Source organism: Musa acuminata, chromosome BXJ2-1 (genome assembly GCF_036884655.1).
Source record: "Musa acuminata AAA Group cultivar baxijiao chromosome BXJ2-1, Cavendish_Baxijiao_AAA, whole genome shotgun sequence".
NCBI classification, from domain to species: domain Eukaryota; kingdom Viridiplantae; phylum Streptophyta; class Magnoliopsida; order Zingiberales; family Musaceae; genus Musa; species Musa acuminata.
In genome coordinates, this window is record NC_088338.1 from 8567250 (window position 1) to 8585332 (window position 18083).

An 18083-nucleotide genomic window follows, 5' to 3' on the forward strand; every position below is an offset into this window, starting at 1 on the left:
TTTCTCAGTCATAGACTTGTCTAAATTAGCCTCCCACATCATCATCATTGAAGTAGAAGATTATAGTTTCTTGTGTTGGATGCAAAAAGACTGTCACTGAACTCGTTTGAGAAGCAAAGGCCAATAGAGTAACTCTGCTGCAAACCCACTGTTCTTATTTCAGAAGATAGAAAGTTACAAGCACTGAGATGTTGATTGCTTCAGCTACAGATTCCAAGAGAATGGGAAATCTATTAAACATTATGTCAAGGTGTAATATTTACATAGGCATGACAAAAGTCCACATTCCTTGTATCTGTCTTCACCCATCGAATGTAAGAACAGTGAGGAAGGCTTCCATCAGTTTGAAGTGCTAATCCTTGCAACATAAAAGCTTGAATCCTGGCTTGATCGACGTCGAGGAGCCGTGATCCGGTGGGTGAATGAACTTGCAGTTTGGACATGATAAGGTCGCCTTGTTCATCATCACCAGCATGTGGCAACGCATGCAGACCGTGGCCATCATCTCTTCGGGGCCGGCGTCGAGGGACACCCACGACAAGGAGCACGCTTTGCCACCGGAATTGTCTTGCTTCCTCCGCTCCTCCTCTCTTCCTCCTCCATCGATGTGGCTTCTCGGTGGCTCGCATGCGAGGTTGAGCTCGAGGTCCAGGCTTAGCGGCGATCTCGGTGGTTCCAAGTTGAGCCTGGGGTCCCTAGAGGTCCTGCTGTGCGTTCTGGTGTTGTAGAAGTGAATCTCCCCCGACTGCAAAGTTCAGAATTCACAGATCAGCTGCTTTCCTTTCCGTCCAACATCGATAGTTCAAGCACGCATAAATATGAATTCACGCGTACATGAAAAGCTCTTAGATCTAAGTAATAAACTGTAAAACTATCATCTTGAATCGAATTATACATGCCAAAGCTTTCGCCTTCTCGAAAGCGTCTGTCTACCTTGAGATCGAGGCAGCGCTGCCATTCCAAAGGCAAGGGGGCGTCGAGATTAAGCCGGATGTCGTCCTCCTCAGCTTTCACAAACTTGGCCTCCTTCACAAACCAATCATCTTCGCTCGCTTCTGCATCTCTGCACTTCCTTTTCTTACAAAGGGAATTCTCGAGGTCGGGGCATGCCTTCCTGTCCTCCGGAGAAAGGGCTGCTTGCAGGGACACCATGGATGTCGATACAAAGGAAACTCGAGCTCCGATACTTGTTCTGCCCCCGTGCATCCGATGAAGGATTTGAGCTGCTTATATAGGCGGGATTAGAAGGGCCATTTAAGCGCACAAAACTGCAAGCAAGGATCTAAGCGAGGGTGCTATAAAAGAGCACCGGGAAGGACCCACACCCACATCATCATGACACGCTTCTACCACCCCAAGAAGACCCCATCAACTCAACTATATCCATCCCTGTCAACATGGTTTTCGCTCTCCGACTTATATAGCTCTGACTACACATCGGTGCAGGAGTTAAGACCACATACATGCACAAGAAGTGACGTGGGAATTGGCACGAATTGAATCGCATTTCTGCTGCAACTAATGCCATGGCATGGTTGGTGTGGAAGCTATAAATGAGTCACAAGGGAGAGAGGGGGATGGAGGAGGAGGGTGGAGCAAAGCCCGGGCAGTAATGTTGCGAGGAAGGAGAAGCGCATGCAGTTGAGGAGGGATTGAATGCCGTCTGTCTTCCATTAACTCCAACATCCACATTTGGGTCAACCAATAAACTTATATTTAAAGCAGGCCAACACCCATTTTCGAACCCTAATTTAAAACGATCACATCTGGTGATGTAAGAAGGCACCCTCTTCCTTCTCTCTCCTATTTAATGATACCCCCATTCATTGCCTTGCTTCTTTTCCCTCCCTTCTCCTTTTCACTTCCACTCCCTTACCAGTTACTGCATCTACACTTGGATTGTGAACCATTGGCATGCATGAGAAGCTACCTCCTCCGGTATGCCGTGCAACCTTCGAAAGGAAACATTGTGTTACAAGCACTGCCGTTGAGAGTCTAAGAAATGGTTGGCCGATGAGAAGGAAAGGCGAAGCTGTCTCTTTCATCTGCCAACCTTACTTTGACTCGATACAGTGGAGCGCTTCAGATATCATTGGACAAAGGCTCCGACTTCTCGCATGTTTATGTGCATACAACATACATATACACGTAAATTTACATGCATCTAAAAGTATATGCATAGCGAATGAAGGTTGACATCGTTAGAATCTGGCTAGGAATTAGTGATCTTATATACAAAAGCAGGTGAATCATCAGATGTTGGGTACTCTTTAACTCATTTTCGCGACACTTAATTGCTAAAATATTTTAAGCAAACATGAATTTTACCCTTTAATGAAGGGTAGGTTTTGGATTGTTGAGAAGTAATGGAGAGAGGAGAGGATATTTATGCTTGAAAAGAGAGACAACATTAACATTAAAAGCTGGTAGAAGAAGAAGAAGAAGAAAGCCCATGGTTGATGGCTTTGAGTCCAGCTGCCACAATTAACTCCTCTTGAATTCACATCAATGCTGGTTTTAAAGCAAGAAGAGTCTTCTTCTCTCCCACTGAACCATAGCTCCCACTGTGTTAAATGCAAACACCCACCAATGGGGCTATCCTCGAGCTCCTTAGGCATTCTATTTAAAGATCTAGCCATAGGACAATATCTGAGAATTTAATGCTGTGAGCAGAACCATTCTTCGAAATGGCTCACCAACATGAAGTGTGCTTGACGAAGGATCTATCAGTAGTATTGTTTTGCATATTTATGCTGTGGCTGAGATATCAGCACGATTTGGCCCATCCCGAGTGCATAAGATCATCAGCATGAACTTTGAGCTGGAGCGTATTAACTCGAGGTCTGGTTGAGACTTAAGATTACTCCTTTAACTGTTTGTGGGGTGCCTACACACAGGTCGAGAGTGGAATTCTCGACTCGACCCCTCCGATGCTTAATTTAGCAAGAGTTATTAGGTCCGACTTTCAACATTGTTCCTAATGTGGCTTTTATACATGTTCATACGTGCGATCGTACGTAGCAGTTTTAACGATCCCTGGTCATCATCGTACGTAAGTATTTAATGCCCGTTGACATCGCAAGCGATCGACCCATGTGTTGGGTGCAAGCACCATCTGATCTGCTTGATTTAGTTTCGTGCGACTTTGCTTCCCACCTCTTGTGTAACCTGGTACATGATTGTGTCATCCCGTACAGTCTCAAGCGAAGTCGGTACGGGGGGATGGCGTCAGGTGACTAGCTAGCCTCAGACTCATCGTATTGAGTTGGCTCGATGTAACACGTCGATTTAAAGATGTCATGCCGAGTTGCTGTGATAGCTAATATGTCGTGTGGTGTGAATGTCAAAATATATTATATCAAATATAATCCAAGAATATGACCCACTAATGTCGTAGGTTCAGCCAGTGACGTGTTTCAATGTTCAGAGCTCGAGCAGCCCCCGCTCATGGTTGGTGATCGATACACTCGCGCACGAAAGGTGAACACGAAGCAGGAGAGAGTGAAACATAAGCCCTTGAGAGAGCTTCAATCCCAATCCGGCTAAGGGGATTGAATGAAGGATATATATATATATATATATATATATATATATATATATATATATATATATATAAAAGATCATTTTAAGAGCTTCGCGCTCTACCGACTGAGGTAGACGAACATTATTTTGATTGTTTATTCTTATTAATTAGAACATTAGGTGATGGACATTTGAATGGGTCAACACTGCAAGAATAGGCAGTGTCCAAAGCCGGCCAATGGCGGGAATCGAGCATGTCCTTAACGTGTGTGCGGGTGTTTCTCCCCTTCCCTTTCCCCTTCCGTGCTAACTCCGCCACCACCACCTTCTCTTTTCTCTTCTACCCACTCTGCAATAGTCCGTCTCCTCTCATGGTGGAGCGGGTGCCGCCCTGCACACCGCCCTCGCCGGAGCCTCAGCCAGCCCCCAGTGCTCTCCTTGATACTGTCCCCGTGCCGGCCGATCCTAATCCCGGTCCCGATCCCGATCCCAATCCCTCGCGTCGCCTTGGCACCTACGTCGTCCGAGTGCCCAAGGACCAAGTCTACCGCGTTCCTCCGCCCGAGAACGCCAAACTAGCGGAACGGTACCGCAACCAAAACAGGAGCCGGCGGCGGGGGAGCCCCTGCCTTTCCCGCCTGAGATGGATCCTCGGTGTCGCCTTCCTCGTCTTATTACTCATCGTGGCTGTCACCGTCATATTCTTCGTCGTGGTAAGGCCTGGGGCTCCGACGTTCACAGTCCAGCGTCTCTTCGTCAAGAGCCCCCGCAGCACCACGGAAGCGCACCCGAAGCCGGAGTATGATCTCACGATGAGCGTCAGGAATCCAAGTCGCGGGATGGGTTTCTCCTACGAGGCCGGAGGGAGGGCGGTCATCACCCACGGCACCGTGGAAATCGCGGCGGGAACGACGCCGGTGTTCGTCCAAGGCCACGGCAACACGACCTCCATTCGGCTGGTTCTTCGTGGCTCCAATGCCTTGCTGCCGAAAGAGAACGGCAGGAGCATGAAGGGCTCGAAGAACGCCGTTGACATTAGTCTAATGGCTAAGCTCACGGTGAGGCCGAGGGTTGGGGGATTGGAGATGTGGGCTAAGAGTATGGACGTAACTTGCGATGTTCAAGTCATTGGAATGGTGAAGCAGGCACAGATCTCCTCACAGCACTGCAACACAAAGCTTTAACTGTGACTAAGGTTTTTGGTTCTTCGAATTGGTGTATTTCTTCTTCTTCCTCCCTCTCATTTGATTCCTCATTAGGACTGGAACATTCAACTGTTGCATGCATGGGTGTAAGGGTTAGAGAGATAGATACTTGATCCAATTTAATGTCTTGTGTAGGGATCTCATTTTGATAGTGGTAACACAACTTGTACTCATCATAGATCACATTGAAATTTATATGGAAAACAAATTTACTAGCAAATTTTCTGTGACAAGCTTGCTCTAAGCTATCACTATGTAACCAAGTTATTGAAATGAAAGCAGCAGTTCAGATATCAGAAATGAAAGCAGATAGCAAATGCTATAGATAGCCACAAGCAGTTTTAGAGAACACAGTAAATGTCACATAATACCAATACAAAGGGCATCCTTTGCAGACAGTACCAGATGGTTAAACTTCATATTGTTCATAGGTCTTGAGCAGCTCGGCGCAGACCGACAAGGGAGTGTCCGTCTGGAAGCCCAGCGAGTTTGCGTATCTGGTGTCGGAGGCAATGCCATTGTTGTGGCTGAGGAACACACGAGCCCTCTCACGACCCTGGAGTGGGGTCTTGCATCTACTTTCTGGACTGCTAACAAGCATAGATTCGCAGATCTCGTGTTCATGCTCGTCTGCAACTAGAATGTTATAGGTACCTGTGTGGTCAGTCGTGCCCTCGAAATTGCATGTCTTGGCACCAGTGGCTTTGGATCGACACTCGATCCTCACCTTTGCACCTGCAGAGAACGTAGAGCTACTGTCAACTTGATAAATTGAAAATAAGGCATCTTAAATCCAATCTGAAAGCCGATATAAAAATATCCTTAATAATATCGATATCATTATGCATTATATGTTCATTAACTGGTAGCAAAATAACAATGTTATAATGATCCAACAGAACAACGATTTAATACGCGCCTATCAGCGATGCTATTCCTTTGATTCATTGGTGCTGATAAAATTAGATTCGGAAATTTCTTAGCCTCTCCTATGTTTAACACACTACTATGTCTAACATATTTATTTCATAACCATACACCCTAATTTTCATAGCCTCTCCTATGTTTAACACATTGGAGTACCAGAAAGACGATGGCATGCATACTCTGAAAAGTGTGAATATACCAAAATTTATGCATTTATAAGTGTGAATATACCAAAATTTTATAAGTGTGAATGTACCAGAAAGACGATGGCATGCATACTCTGAAAAATGCGAAAACTTTATGCATTTATAAGTGTGAATATACCAAAATTTTAAGTAGCTTTTATTTATTCCATTTCAATTCCAGTACATATAAACATTATAGGAAGTGCCTATACTGTAAAAGTTGTGTCCAGACTAGGAAAAACCAGTCAGATATTTAAGAAGCAATAATTATATCAACTATTAATTTCTATATATGAATTCAGACATGAATATTAAATAGCCACTGAATATCATAAGGATATTTCTAAAAACCTGATATGAATAAAAAACAGATGTGCAATGAAGACAAATTAGAATTGGGTAACTAATACTGCATGAAGAAAATATATCCTTAGCAAGTAATGAAGACACTAACACAAAACCTGTCAATGATATTTCTTGGCCAGGAAGAACTTTTCTCCGGTTAATATACGTAAATTAAACAGTTCGAGATTTGCTTCATATAATTACACAAATTATTGGTTCTCAAAAAATGAGGACCAACAGGGAAACCAGATAGCAAAATTCATAAAGGATACAATTATGCAGCATGCACAAATTTATGTAGCCACATCTTGCTCCAATCAAGTATGAATAGAAAACTCCAATGTTCCAACTCACTTTCTGCCACAGCCGAGAGACAAATTGACATAAGAGCTAAAATGTATACTTAGGAGTAATACCCTATGCCCACAAGTTTGGCACGATGAATATTTAGTAGATCAGAACAGCGATAATTACCTAAAGGTTATATTTTTTTTGGTCTGATGATGAAACCTTCTTTACTTCCAACATAATAACAGTATCCTATAGAGAGTTAAGATAGTGTTCAATTTTGATAGCTAAGCTGTTGACAACAAAGACTTACCGTATTTAGCGTGTGCATGCAATTTGTGATTTCTAACTTGGGCTTTGCTCTTCATCCATTTTCATATTAGGTGCCAACCATAAGGCAAGGCAAATCTCCATATCAAAGATAAAATCAAGACCATAACTAGCACATATGAACTATCTTTACTTCAAGATTTCTGTTTCAAATAGCATTTTTCTAATTAATTACAGGACGTAAATGATCAAATTTGCTTACAGAAAACGCACAAAGCTGCATAAATGTAACCTTCTTTAGATTTATGGTTCGATCTGCACTACCGATCCGAAGGAATGCATTTGATCTTAAATCTACTTTGACGGTAGAATTTCTGAAGATCTGTTAAATAAACATGTATAACACATCACCTCATCGCCTGATCTATGAACAAGAACCAATTCTTAGAGCGTTTCAACCTTAGCAAAGAACAAGCAACAAGATCGATGGCCGAAAACACATCCAGATCCGAACCGCGCCAAGATCAGACGGCCCAAAATCCAACAAAAAAGACATAGATTGAACGCTAGAGTGCTATACCGGGAAACCCTCACCTTTTGTGTAGGTCGACATTGGCGTCTCAAACCCAGCGCGGCAGGTGTCGCAGAAGACGCGGCCCTGGACGACGAACCCTTGCTTACCGCCGGCGACGTTGCGCGCGGCGACAGAGAGCGACGGGAGGACGCACGCCACCGCCAGTACGGCCGTGACCGCCGAGATTAGATGCTTGGCCATGGTCGCGGAAGCGATGGTGGAGAGCGAAAGGAAAGTGACTGACAAGTGGTGAGAGGACTCGAGGAAGCAAACGGCGGTGCCGCAATCAGGAAAAGGACCAGATTTAATGGCCGGGATGATGTTATCGTCACTCGCGGTAATAGTAGGCATTTCCATTAAGTTGGATAAGTAAAAGATTTTGGAGATTTTAAGCGTCTGCTGAGTCTGACTGCAGTGCGGTAAGTTTAATTCGGTGATAGAATCTACTGGAGGTATCATTGTGTGCAGCTGGCATCGGTGGGGCAATCAATTGCGCCGGTGACAGATAAAAGGAGGTGAGGTGGGGTAGCTGCACCGCAAAACGCGGAGTGAGCGAGCGAGATTAAAGGCGAAGCGACTCGCTTTTAGTTGAACCGAGTCCACGAGTCAGCTGAGTCAAACGAGATCCAAAAATTCAACCTAGTAATTACATGTGTTCGGACTAATTATACAATATTCCGATCTCTATACTTTATAAATTTATATTATTATTTTTATAATTATAAAAATAAAAATATTTAGATCTATTTATTATAATATTATTAATTTTATCAACGAAAATATGAAAATAAAAGATAAGAAGATAATTTTAACATTCTAATTGATTGTGATGGATGGTATCGGTGGTAGTGGATGACAACGTCGCTAAAGGCCGTGAGTCGGTATTGTGGATGAGGAGAGTGACGACAAGAGATGAGTAGTGCTCTGCATCTATGTCGATAGCAATGCAAGTGGCCCTTTCGTTGCTCAACAACTGCATCGATGTTGGCGTAGTTGTCGAGTAATGAAAAGATCGCTCAACACTGACGTAATTGCAAATATCGAGTGACGAAAGGATCATCAATGCAAACATAAAGTGAAGCCGCTTGGCAACTATATCGATGCGGATAGCTATAGAGTGTCGTTGCTTGGCAATTGTATCGACGTCGATGCTGAGTAACACCACCCAACATCTACATCGATGACCCTTTCACCGATTGACAATTGCATCGATGGTAACGAGATACATAATAGTTTTTACCTCTTACCGTTGTTCTCCTCATCCATGAGAGTCATCCGCAACCCTTAATAGTATTGTCGTTTGTCACCACCGACATCGTCTATTATCATTAATTTAAATATTAAAATTATATTTTTATCATTTATTTTGATGTTTCCGTCGGTAAAATCACAACGTTACGATAAAAGGACATAGATATTTCACTAGTTATAGAGATCTTAATATAAAATTTTAAAACATAGAGATCGAGATAAAATATCATTAGCCATATGTATTCCGATGACAATTCTGCTTCTTCAAAATGGAAGCCTCCCAACTCACTCTGAGTTGCCGAGTCACCGGACTCGGGGCTGGCCATGTACGAGTTCTTAAACTTTGGAATGTGGACCATTGCTTTCCTTGGACCGTAATCTACGGATCGCAAATCCCCAAATAACAAATAGAGGGAATCAAAAGATGTCACATGATCGACCAAATAATATTAGTCCTTCAAGATGCCTGTGACGTGGAAAAGGATGATGCCAGATGTGCATCTACAGCGGACAGCGGAGGCCATGAATGGGGATGACAATTAAAGCCGAGAGTAGTCCTTCAAGAACACATACCACGACAAATGTTGATGAATTAGAGACAAGACATCCCAAAAAGATCATAAACCGATGTAATGAGAGAAACCATTCATTCAGCTTAAATAGAATCTCATCAGCATATCGAAAAGTGGAAATACGTAAACTGTCACTACAAGCAACAAGGTGAACGGTCGACATAAGCCAAAGCAGACCCACCTATCCCTCCTCTCTCCTAGCAGATTTCACTTGTACTCGAGGTTCATGTTGTTCTCGGGAGCCAAGCCGATGCAAGCCCTGAGAATGTTCTCCAGCATGGCTCTCTGCTTGGAGAGAGCATTCACCACTGGCGTGCCTGGAGGAACCTGTTTTAACCATATAAATCAATGGTTAGCTGAAAGAACAGGGTTGTTACCACTACAATGACACATTTCAATTTGTCCATTGAAGAGAGTTCAAGAGGAAGAACAATCTAACTGCCTTGCTTTTCTAGCTTGAATCGTTATCCCTTTCAAGCAGCCTAGTAGCCTAAACATTTCTCTATATAAAGGCTTCAGTGCATCAAGCCTCTCCTTCTTTCGAACTGGTCTTTAAATCATCTTCTTATCCCTCATCTTTCTCTTGGAAAAGCATTCCGACAATTATAATACTTTTTCTAAGGTCAGGTTCCATTCTTTTTCCTTTACTTTATGAAGTAAACACCATGACTCAGAATGAACACCGAACATTACACTCTTCAGGGTCCATTTATGACTTCAAACAACAGGTAATGAAAGGCAGATGTTAATTCCTCAGTACCAGCCGAAACAGTCTGCTATTCAAATTGTTGTTGTTGATATATTAAAATGCTTGCTGCCTACAATTGTCTTGTCAGGAATAAACAACACAAGCTCTACAAGATAATTAGATTAAGATCTCATCTTTACACCGAGAACAATAACAACTAGTTCAAAGGTAGTTCTGTTAATCTGTGCATTTGACAATTTTGAATTACCACTAGTGATGTGTCACAAGCCAATTTGCATATTGTTTTAATTTTGTTTATGCAGTTAACAGCCTGTTGACAGTTGGCTTTATACAAGAATCAGCATAAAACTTATATTCCATCATATATTTGGGCCACTGATAGTTTCTAATAAATCGTCTGTGTTCTGTTGACATTTTACAGAAATTGGCCTTTAACTGTAAAGACGTGTGCATATCATAACATCTCATCCTTTGGATAATTATGAAAAACGATAAGGTTTTATGAATCAAGTTTCTCGAGGGTCCAAAGAAAATATATAAAAGAATTATAATATGTTCACTTACAAGTGGAGCTTTGGTGAGGTAACTCAGGATTGCAGAGACTGGATGGAAGGAATGGAACTTGTCCTAGACAACCAAACCAGACGTCAGCACAGCATGATTTATACAAGAACACATAATAAAAAAAGTAATGCTTATAGATACCTCCCCATCAAATTTAAGCTGAATTCTAGAGCTCAACTCAGCCAGCAAAACCAAGTCCAATATGATGGGTGCAGCCAATAGGGAGTCCTCGCAAGTGTTGTGAAGAACGATGGTGCTCTTTCCCCCCATAAATATCTCTGATGTGTATTCATCCATAGCCCTCTTACTGTCCCCAACATATGGCACATACTGCAGTAGAGCAAGTGATGAACATTAGAATATGATATAGCCTACAATGAAAAAGATATAGTCCATATTTTTGCAAACCTTGATGACAATGACATGGTCAGGATGCTCCCCGGTCTCATAGAGGATACCATTACTCGAGACCATGTCATCAACAACATTGCTCTTCGAGATCTCCTTGGATCGGAAAGTTTGTGGTGCAGAGAGGTTCATCCCATCATTGTTTCCTAGATGGTTGTAGCTAACAATGGAGGTTGGCTAACAACATGAAAGAAGACAGCATCACACATGTTAAATGCAAATTAAAATGAAAGATTGAACAAAATTTCTTACAAACAAACAACAAGTTGATTGTGAATATAAGATGCAACTGGATTTCAAGTGTATAAAACATAAAGAATTAGCATAACATTCATGTAGAAACAAGAGACCAAGATCAGACACCTTGATTCCTGCTCCCACCAGAAAATCAACCAAGACAGACTTCATTTTGGTCTGCCCGCTCTTGAAGTCATCTCCACCTATAAGAGTGTTCCTTTGAATAGCCATTTCAATGAGCCCTGCATACAAATACAGAATTGAAATATGTAGGATATTCCCATAGCCAGCCACTAAAGCTTTTCATTCATGACCTGCTGAGGCAACCATTCAAAGCTTAAGCACCATACCCGGCACAAAGGTGTTTTGAGGGCTCCCATTGATAAAAGGGACATTCTCCAGCACACAAGCTATCCCATACAATGTAGATGGAGATATCTCAGCTTCATTCTTCTCCAGTGAAGCCATGAGATTCTCCATAGTATCATTGAGCCCCACAATTACATCGCTGTACCTTTCAGTGTTTGCAGTCCACAGCACAACGACCTTATCGGTCTTGGTCTTCTCCTTAAACTCCCTATCAAAAACAATTCCAATGTCAATTTTTCAGCGACTAGATTCTGACATCTACTTCTCTTGCCTTCATCCAAGCCAAGCATGTGCTATGAACTAATTGTTGAGGAATGAGCTTAAAAAAAAGGAGGTCGGTCAGCACCTTATGTCCTTGATGATCTGTTGGACCTGCTCCTTCTTGGTGCCTTTGATCACACTGTTGGCACGGCCACTCTGATTTGCGGCAACAAAGTCAGGGTCGAATATCCCAGGCAAGGGCACCATGGACTCCATGTATGGCCTGAGCTGTTTCTGGAGGTCTATATCCAGAACCATGGCCCTGGCCATGGCGTCTGCCAGGTTCATGTTGCTTATATCCCATCCCCCAAACACTATATCATCTGGATTAACCTAATAAACTCAACAAAAAAAGAAAAACCTAATCACATAACACTACAAAGTGAGAATAGAGAGAGAAAAAAAAGAAGAAGCGTAAAGTCACACCAACATGGATGAATCAACAAAATACAAAGACCATTCTTCTCAATTAATAAATAGCACAGAAAACAATAAAGACAGCATTCTATCACACAAAAAATGGTGGTATAAAGGTTTAAAAAAAGAGGTTAATTTTTACCATAGGAAGCAGGCTTTTGAAGGGGGCATAGATCTCCTCGCCATTGAAGGAGCCAACCCTGATGGTGGAGGCCTGAGTCAGGGATCCAAAATAGTTGGCCTGCTGCACTTTGTCCTTGGTTGCCCAAGAGATCCCCCTACCCAACACCACTCCCCAAGTCAAAATCTCATTTTTTTTATATGCAAATCACAAAAGAAAACAACATCAACATCCTAAAAATCACCAACAACCACAGGGGGAAAAAAAGAAGATCGAAAACAAGAAGAAAGTCCGAAGAGATATTACTCTCTGTTGGCAATAACTCCGGCGGTGAGGGTGGATCCGTTGTTCCCGCCCCATCCCACGAGCATCACACTAATCCATAATTAAATGGAAATATCACAACATTGAGCTAATCAAAATTGTGGGCTGTACGAGTACCCAGGCGGGTGAAACCGAAATGGTACCCGAGCTTGGGGACGCGGGTGTGTGTCTTGAAGTTGTATCGGACGGTCTTGGGCTTGACGATCCAGTGGTAGGCCCCATCCCGGCTCTCGTGCACCAGCTCCGTGGTCTCGTAGTGGTACACCGCCTCGATCTCGTCCTCCGCGTACCGCACGTTGGGGCTCTCCACCTTAAACTTCTCTATAAACATATTTTGCAGAGAGCCGTTCCCCTCCTCCACCTTAAACTTCTCTACAAACGAAGGGCTTCGCTCGGCCTGAATCCGTTAGGGGCAGAAGCGATATCCCTCTGGGTCGTTATTTATAGAGAAGCGACCCGCCACGCGGAGGCGTTTCATTGGCCTTCGCAGACATCCGCATGCGAGATCTTCGTGCGGCCTGCGATCCAACGGACGAGAACTGGGGGTCGTATGCGGGTGGCGGAGCGTCCAGACACGTCGGGTCATGCACGCGTCGTCCCAGCCCGCGCGAAGGACGCGCCACGAAAGTGGTGATGAGCTCCCCGAACGGAATGTCCTCAAGGCGGCTGACGCCGTTAGGAGCGGCGACACCTCGCGCTGTGGGGCATGGGAAGTCACGTGCCAGTCCCCGACGCTACGTGCGAGCGGTCGACCACATGATTGGACGAACCCATCAAGTGCCAAGTGGAGGGCGTACGTACATTTTTCCTCTAGTGTGAGTTCCTTTCCCCTTAATTCCTACTTGCCTCCAAATCACCACCTGCATACTAAGCCAAATTGCATTCACAAGTGACAACACACACACACACACATATATATATATATAAGTAATATTTTGTTTCAAGGGCACAGATGATGATACTTTCATCATAAAGGAACAATGTGCACTTGCCTGTAGATAATAAGAAGCCTTTATAAGCTCTTCAACAGAAGAGTTTGATACACCTGCTCTCAAGATAGCTCCCAAGAGATTTGTGCTTGAACCAACTTTTATAGCCTCAAATTTAGAGAAGGTGCAACTTCTTTTATCTAACAAGAAAGTTAATTAAGAAACAACTTAATATAAATTAAGTTCAACCAAATCAAAACAAATAGAGGGATGTGGAACTGAGTGGAAAAAGATAAAAATATATGCACTTTAAGTGTTTTCCTAGATTAGTCTCTCAGTATGCAAAATACATCAGGAGTCCTCCTTCAACACACTGGAACATCTCTTGCTCACTAATTTCATGAGACAGACAGTCTACCAACTTTGGTTTTCAAGAGTCCCTTATGATACCTCCACATTAAAGAATACCCATCGATTCCTAAAGGGAAATAACTGAGAAAATTTCCACGTCCTGACATTGCTGAGTCTCCTCAACCACATAAATCTTTTGTGGCAGTACAACCTCAGAAATGGAGTGACTGTTTTGCCTTGGAATGTGGCAGGTGGTCCAGAAACAAAACCTCCTAAAAGAATGATGTACATCGACTTTAAGGTGACGATGAGGCTTTATAACATTTGCTTACCCCAGAAGACAAAAGATCAAAAGTGGAGTTACCCTTTACATCTCATCCTCTCCCATATCTCCTTTTCAACTTTCTGAATATTGAGTGCACATATATTTGTGGTGACCAAAGAATCTTTGCATCTTTGCTTACCATCAAGGAAAGAAAAAACCAAAAGTGGATCAACCTTTTAATCTCATCCTCTCTTTCCATCACACACTCAATTTTTTAAGTGACATAAAAGACCAAAACTGGATCACCTTTTTGACATTAGCCTCCCCCTTTTCTCCTTCCATTTCTCATTTCAATTGATTCTCGTGGTGAAAAATGTGCAAAAGAAATGGATAGACATGATATGTTTCCAAGGAAAAGAAACCAGTATCACTTAAATTTCCTTGTGGTGTTCCTTGGTACAATTGTTAAATATTTTCAGGTGCACTAGCTCAATTTTGTATAAGTTTTTAAGCTTAGAAACAAAGATTAGATATCTATTATTTTTGCTTAAGATGATAATGTTAAAAATATAGTTGAGATCTTACCCCTTTTTAGGAGAGAAATATTTGAGATTTTAAGCTTGTCACTCAAACTAGGATTGAAAGTTGAAGGATGAAAAAAGAGTCATCCATGAGTCATATTATGGTGGTATCTGTGATCTGAGAAGGATGAATGTCTCAGAATGAGTGTGGTATCTGTTCACTGTAAAACAGATGAGGAAAGAACATTGGAATATAAATGTAGAATCTGACAATGACTTCTAGAGGACCCCCCCTGATTGAATGATACTATTGAAGATGGAGACACAGAAAAAATAGCTTGATTTGAAATGTGCAATGCTGCTTCGCTTGTGGGTCTAATCTGTCATGTCTTGGGGCACTTTGTTTTGGAGCTGCAAGTGTCATTCTAAACTATTGTCGACATTTTTGTTTGTTTATCTTTTGATGATACTGGTGTTCTGTAAACAGTTTCAACATTCCAGAACTCACTTAGTTTCTGTCTTCATCCATTTAGAACATGGAGCAAGCTACTTTATAATAATATGGAATCATCTTTTATATCCTCCTCTCTCTTTCTTCCTATCTATCACTGCCCTTTTGCTTTTGCTTGTCTTTGTTGGTATTTCTTGTGGAACAGTGGAATAGGACCATAGAGCCACAAAAAGTTGAGGCTCCAAATGTTTGATATAATGGAAAGGAACACAACAGTAGTCCGGTTTGCCTGTGATCCAGGTCTCCAATGAAATGAAATGGATGTTGGGCAAATTTTCTTGATGAAAAAGGTTGAAATGACAGCTTTCACTGTTGAGATGTAAGCTCAGTGATGACACAAGGACAGGATGCAAGTTCAGTGATCCAAAATGAGTCTACCATGGTTCATTCATCTAATATCAATATGCTAATCTGATCATTTTGGGTAGGTCAGAAAAAAAAGTCCCCTCCATTTGTGTTCTTTTCTTTATTTATTTTACCTTTTCTTTTACTAGTATATTGTTGGAGGATATAGAGGGAGAAGGGAGGAGCACAGAAGTAGAGAATTGTAAATGTGTCAAACATGTGCTCCTCAATATGGGAACACAACAAAATTTTCTAGATTTGGTATGGCTTTTGTCTCACTTGTACAGCTGCAAGCTTCTGGTGACCAATTATGTTTCCTTGGAATAAAAAGATCAGATTGTTGAGATTTTAGATGTTGTAATCTCCTAAGCTAGCTTGGAAAGTTCAGGATTGCAGAGAGAGACAGCACACGTGATGATGTACAAGAGCTCGGAGAGCAAGCCCAAACAAATCAGCAGTGCTTGACTTGGTTGACCACCAGACAATTTCAACAGGATGATGATCTGCATTCCACAGATCTTCTAACGTCAACATGAGAAACCACCTTGTCGGAACACCATGCTAAGATTGCTCCTCTCCAGTACATGAATGGTCAAGATTTGAGTAACAAAAACAATCTTCCCCTAGGTTTTTTTCCCCTTTTAACCTCGGATATCCTCTCTTTTAACTTTTTTCCTTCCTATTATATATGTATTCAAAAGAATTTTTCAAATAACTGTGAGGGATATTTGAAGGATAAAAGATTAATTGAAAATAAAGGATCCTCATTGGCCAGATCTCAGAGGCAGTTTGGGGTTTGGACACCATAAAGCCAGGTCCATCTAAGGGGCCAAATAATCCCACTTCTCATGAATCTGACCCATTTCTTGCTGGAGCCAGACTTGGTTTCCTTCTATAAGACCAGGGTCTTATATCTTGGTCAACCCAAGCCCAAGTTTCAGGTTGTCCAAAAATTACATTTAAATGATCATAAGTTGCAAAAGTTCTCTAATTGCTGCTAGACAATATTAAGTCTAGAACAGGAAAATGTAGACGATGCATGAAATTAGATAAACTTGTATGCAGAATATCAAATAAATGTTTTGTCAAATTAGACAAGCAAAGAAGAAACTCAAGCAGGAAAACAGTCACGATATGCCCAGGAGCAATAATCAATACAATCTGCAGCAGGAAGAAAAGAGTAGATAAGAGCATTTGAAATAGAATAATGGATCTAAATGGAGGAAGTAAAAAAGTATGATTGTTCAATTTGCAAGCATGTAGTCAGTTAAGTGGTAGGACAGAACAGGCCTATAACTTCGAAAGCAAACAAGATGATATTTTCAAGACATACCAGAATCAAAATCTAGACCCATACCCTAGACAGTCGGGACGTCCCATGATTTCCATGACAATCTATATTCCTTATGTCAAGGGTTACTCGCAAAATTAATTTACAGTTTATCTATTGAACTCATGCATTATGATCCAATAGTATAAAAACCTATCCAATTTTTGAAAGCATAATTTTCATAATGAAGATAAATTGTAATATCATTTTGCATTGGAAACTCTTACGAGATTTTCCACAACTTTTTTCGGTAAACAAAAATTGAAAACTTTTGACTATTACAGGAACCTTTGTTTCAGAAGTAATGACCGATGGCCAAAACATAGTAACATAAATTGTAAAAATCACATACTAAATTAGACAAGCAGTCTCAACTTGCGCTAGCTAAATGTTCTAAATACATAACTTAGAGGCACAATACCGCACTAGAAATTAACAACAACAGGCGCATTTATTTCTATATCATAGTCAAGTTTAGTAGGCAGGTCCGCTTATAAGCTTAATTTAAAAAGAAACCAGAATCCCCATAATATCAAGAATAAAACTTTACCTATAGCCATAACATTAACGATCCATTTAGGGAGAATCAGAAAGTAAATGCACCAAAATTTCGAACTTGGGAAGAAAAGGCGCAGAGTGCAAACCCCCGATGATCTAACGGTAAGACTTCTGGAAGCGGGCACGAGCGCCCCGGCCACCGAACTTCTTGGGCTCGCAGCGGCGGGGATCGGCAACGAGGAGTGTACGGTCATAGCGGACAAGGATGTCTTTGATCTCCTTCTTGGACTGCTCATCAACGTACTTCTGATTGAAAGCTACGATAGCCTTGGCGATGCTCTGGCGGATGGCGTATATCTGGGAGGTCTTGCCACCACCGCGCACGCGGATGCGGAGGTCGACACCCATGAAGCGCTGCCGCCCGAGAAGGAGGACGGGCTCGAAGGCCTTGAGGCGGAGGATCTCCGGCTTCACCAGCTCGATAGGCACCCCATTCACCTTGATCAGCCCGCGCCCGCGCTTGCAGTGCGCCACCGCTACCGCCGTCTTCTTCCGCCCGAAGCACTGCACCGATTCCACCGTCGCCGCAGCCATCGCCACCGCTAGAGCTCCAATCAGATCGAAAGACTAAGAACGACACCAAACCCTAAAAGTCCCAATAGGTAGCGGCGCAGAACTCCGGCCTTGGTTCCTTATATCGGTTGACGCGAAATGGACGCATTCGATTACTCTTCGGGTCAGGATCCGAATCCAGATGCGAATCCGGTAAACATTCGCGGGATCC

The 18083-nt window shown here is 42.4% G+C and overlaps 5 protein-coding genes across 5 annotated transcripts; 1 reads left to right on the top strand and 4 right to left on the bottom strand.

Annotated features, from left to right (window-relative positions):
- Nucleotides 1-124: 124 nt before the first annotated feature.
- On the bottom strand, nt 125-1378 carry LOC103991503 (protein CURLY FLAG LEAF 1-like). Its single transcript, XM_009410992.3, has 2 exons — nt 934-1378; nt 125-745 (listed from the first exon to the last, which is right to left on the bottom strand). Exons 1-2 carry the CDS (start codon nt 1204-1206, stop codon nt 353-355), a joined length of 666 nt encoding a protein of 221 aa, XP_009409267.2. The 5' UTR covers nt 1207-1378; the 3' UTR covers nt 125-352.
- Nucleotides 1379-3776: 2398 nt separating this feature from the next.
- Nucleotides 3777-4706, top strand: LOC103995083 (NDR1/HIN1-like protein 13). The gene has a single exon (XM_009415589.2). It carries the CDS (start codon nt 3777-3779, stop codon nt 4704-4706), a length of 930 nt encoding a protein of 309 aa, XP_009413864.2.
- A 312-nt stretch (nt 4707-5018) lies between these two features.
- On the bottom strand, nt 5019-7682 carry LOC103991495 (major pollen allergen Lol p 11). The gene is made up of 2 exons (XM_009410979.3): nt 7337-7682; nt 5019-5462 (listed from the first exon to the last, which is right to left on the bottom strand). The coding sequence occupies exons 1-2, from the start codon at nt 7671-7673 to the stop codon at nt 5137-5139; spliced, it is 663 nt and encodes a 220-aa protein (XP_009409254.3). The 5' UTR covers nt 7674-7682; the 3' UTR covers nt 5019-5136.
- A 1515-nt stretch (nt 7683-9197) lies between these two features.
- Nucleotides 9198-12966, bottom strand: LOC135598786 (inositol-3-phosphate synthase). Its single transcript, XM_065093101.1, has 10 exons — nt 12693-12966; nt 12532-12600; nt 12247-12382; nt 11773-12020; nt 11408-11634; nt 11184-11299; nt 10821-10997; nt 10554-10742; nt 10413-10475; nt 9198-9466 (listed from the first exon to the last, which is right to left on the bottom strand). Exons 1-10 carry the CDS (start codon nt 12878-12880, stop codon nt 9347-9349), a joined length of 1533 nt encoding a protein of 510 aa, XP_064949173.1. The 5' UTR covers nt 12881-12966; the 3' UTR covers nt 9198-9346.
- A 3521-nt stretch (nt 12967-16487) lies between these two features.
- Nucleotides 16488-17967, bottom strand: LOC135598787 (small ribosomal subunit protein uS9-like). Its single transcript, XM_065093102.1, has 2 exons — nt 17446-17967; nt 16488-16632 (listed from the first exon to the last, which is right to left on the bottom strand). The coding sequence occupies exon 1, from the start codon at nt 17891-17893 to the stop codon at nt 17456-17458; it is 438 nt and encodes a 145-aa protein (XP_064949174.1). The 5' UTR covers nt 17894-17967; the 3' UTR covers nt 16488-16632; nt 17446-17455.
- Nucleotides 17968-18083: the final 116 nt, after the last annotated feature.

Coding starts and splice junctions, on each gene's coding strand:
- LOC103991503 (XM_009410992.3), bottom strand. CDS start 1,206: ATGCACGGGGGCAGAACAAGTATCGGAGCTCGAGTTTCCTTTGTATCG. Junction 746..933: donor AGCGCTGCCTCGATCTCAAG/GTAGACAGACGC, acceptor TGAACTTTGCAG/TCGGGGGAGATTCACTTCTA.
- LOC103995083 (XM_009415589.2), top strand. CDS start 3,777: ATGTCCTTAACGTGTGTGCGGGTGTTTCTCCCCTTCCCTTTCCCCTTC.
- LOC103991495 (XM_009410979.3), bottom strand. CDS start 7,673: ATGGAAATGCCTACTATTACCGCGAGTGACGATAACATCATCCCGGCC. Junction 5,463..7,336: donor AATGTCGACCTACACAAAAG/GTGAGGGTTTCC, acceptor CGTTCTCTGCAG/GTGCAAAGGTGAGGATCGAG.
- LOC135598786 (XM_065093101.1), bottom strand. CDS start 12,880: ATGTTTATAGAGAAGTTTAAGGTGGAGAGCCCCAACGTGCGGTACGCG. Junction 12,383..12,531: donor GGAGTTATTGCCAACAGAGA/GTAATATCTCTT, acceptor GGTGTTGGGTAG/GGGGATCTCTTGGGCAACCA. Junction 10,743..10,820: donor ACCATGTCATTGTCATCAAG/GTTTGCAAAAAT, acceptor GCTCTACTGCAG/TATGTGCCATATGTTGGGGA.
- LOC135598787 (XM_065093102.1), bottom strand. CDS start 17,893: ATGGCTGCGGCGACGGTGGAATCGGTGCAGTGCTTCGGGCGGAAGAAG.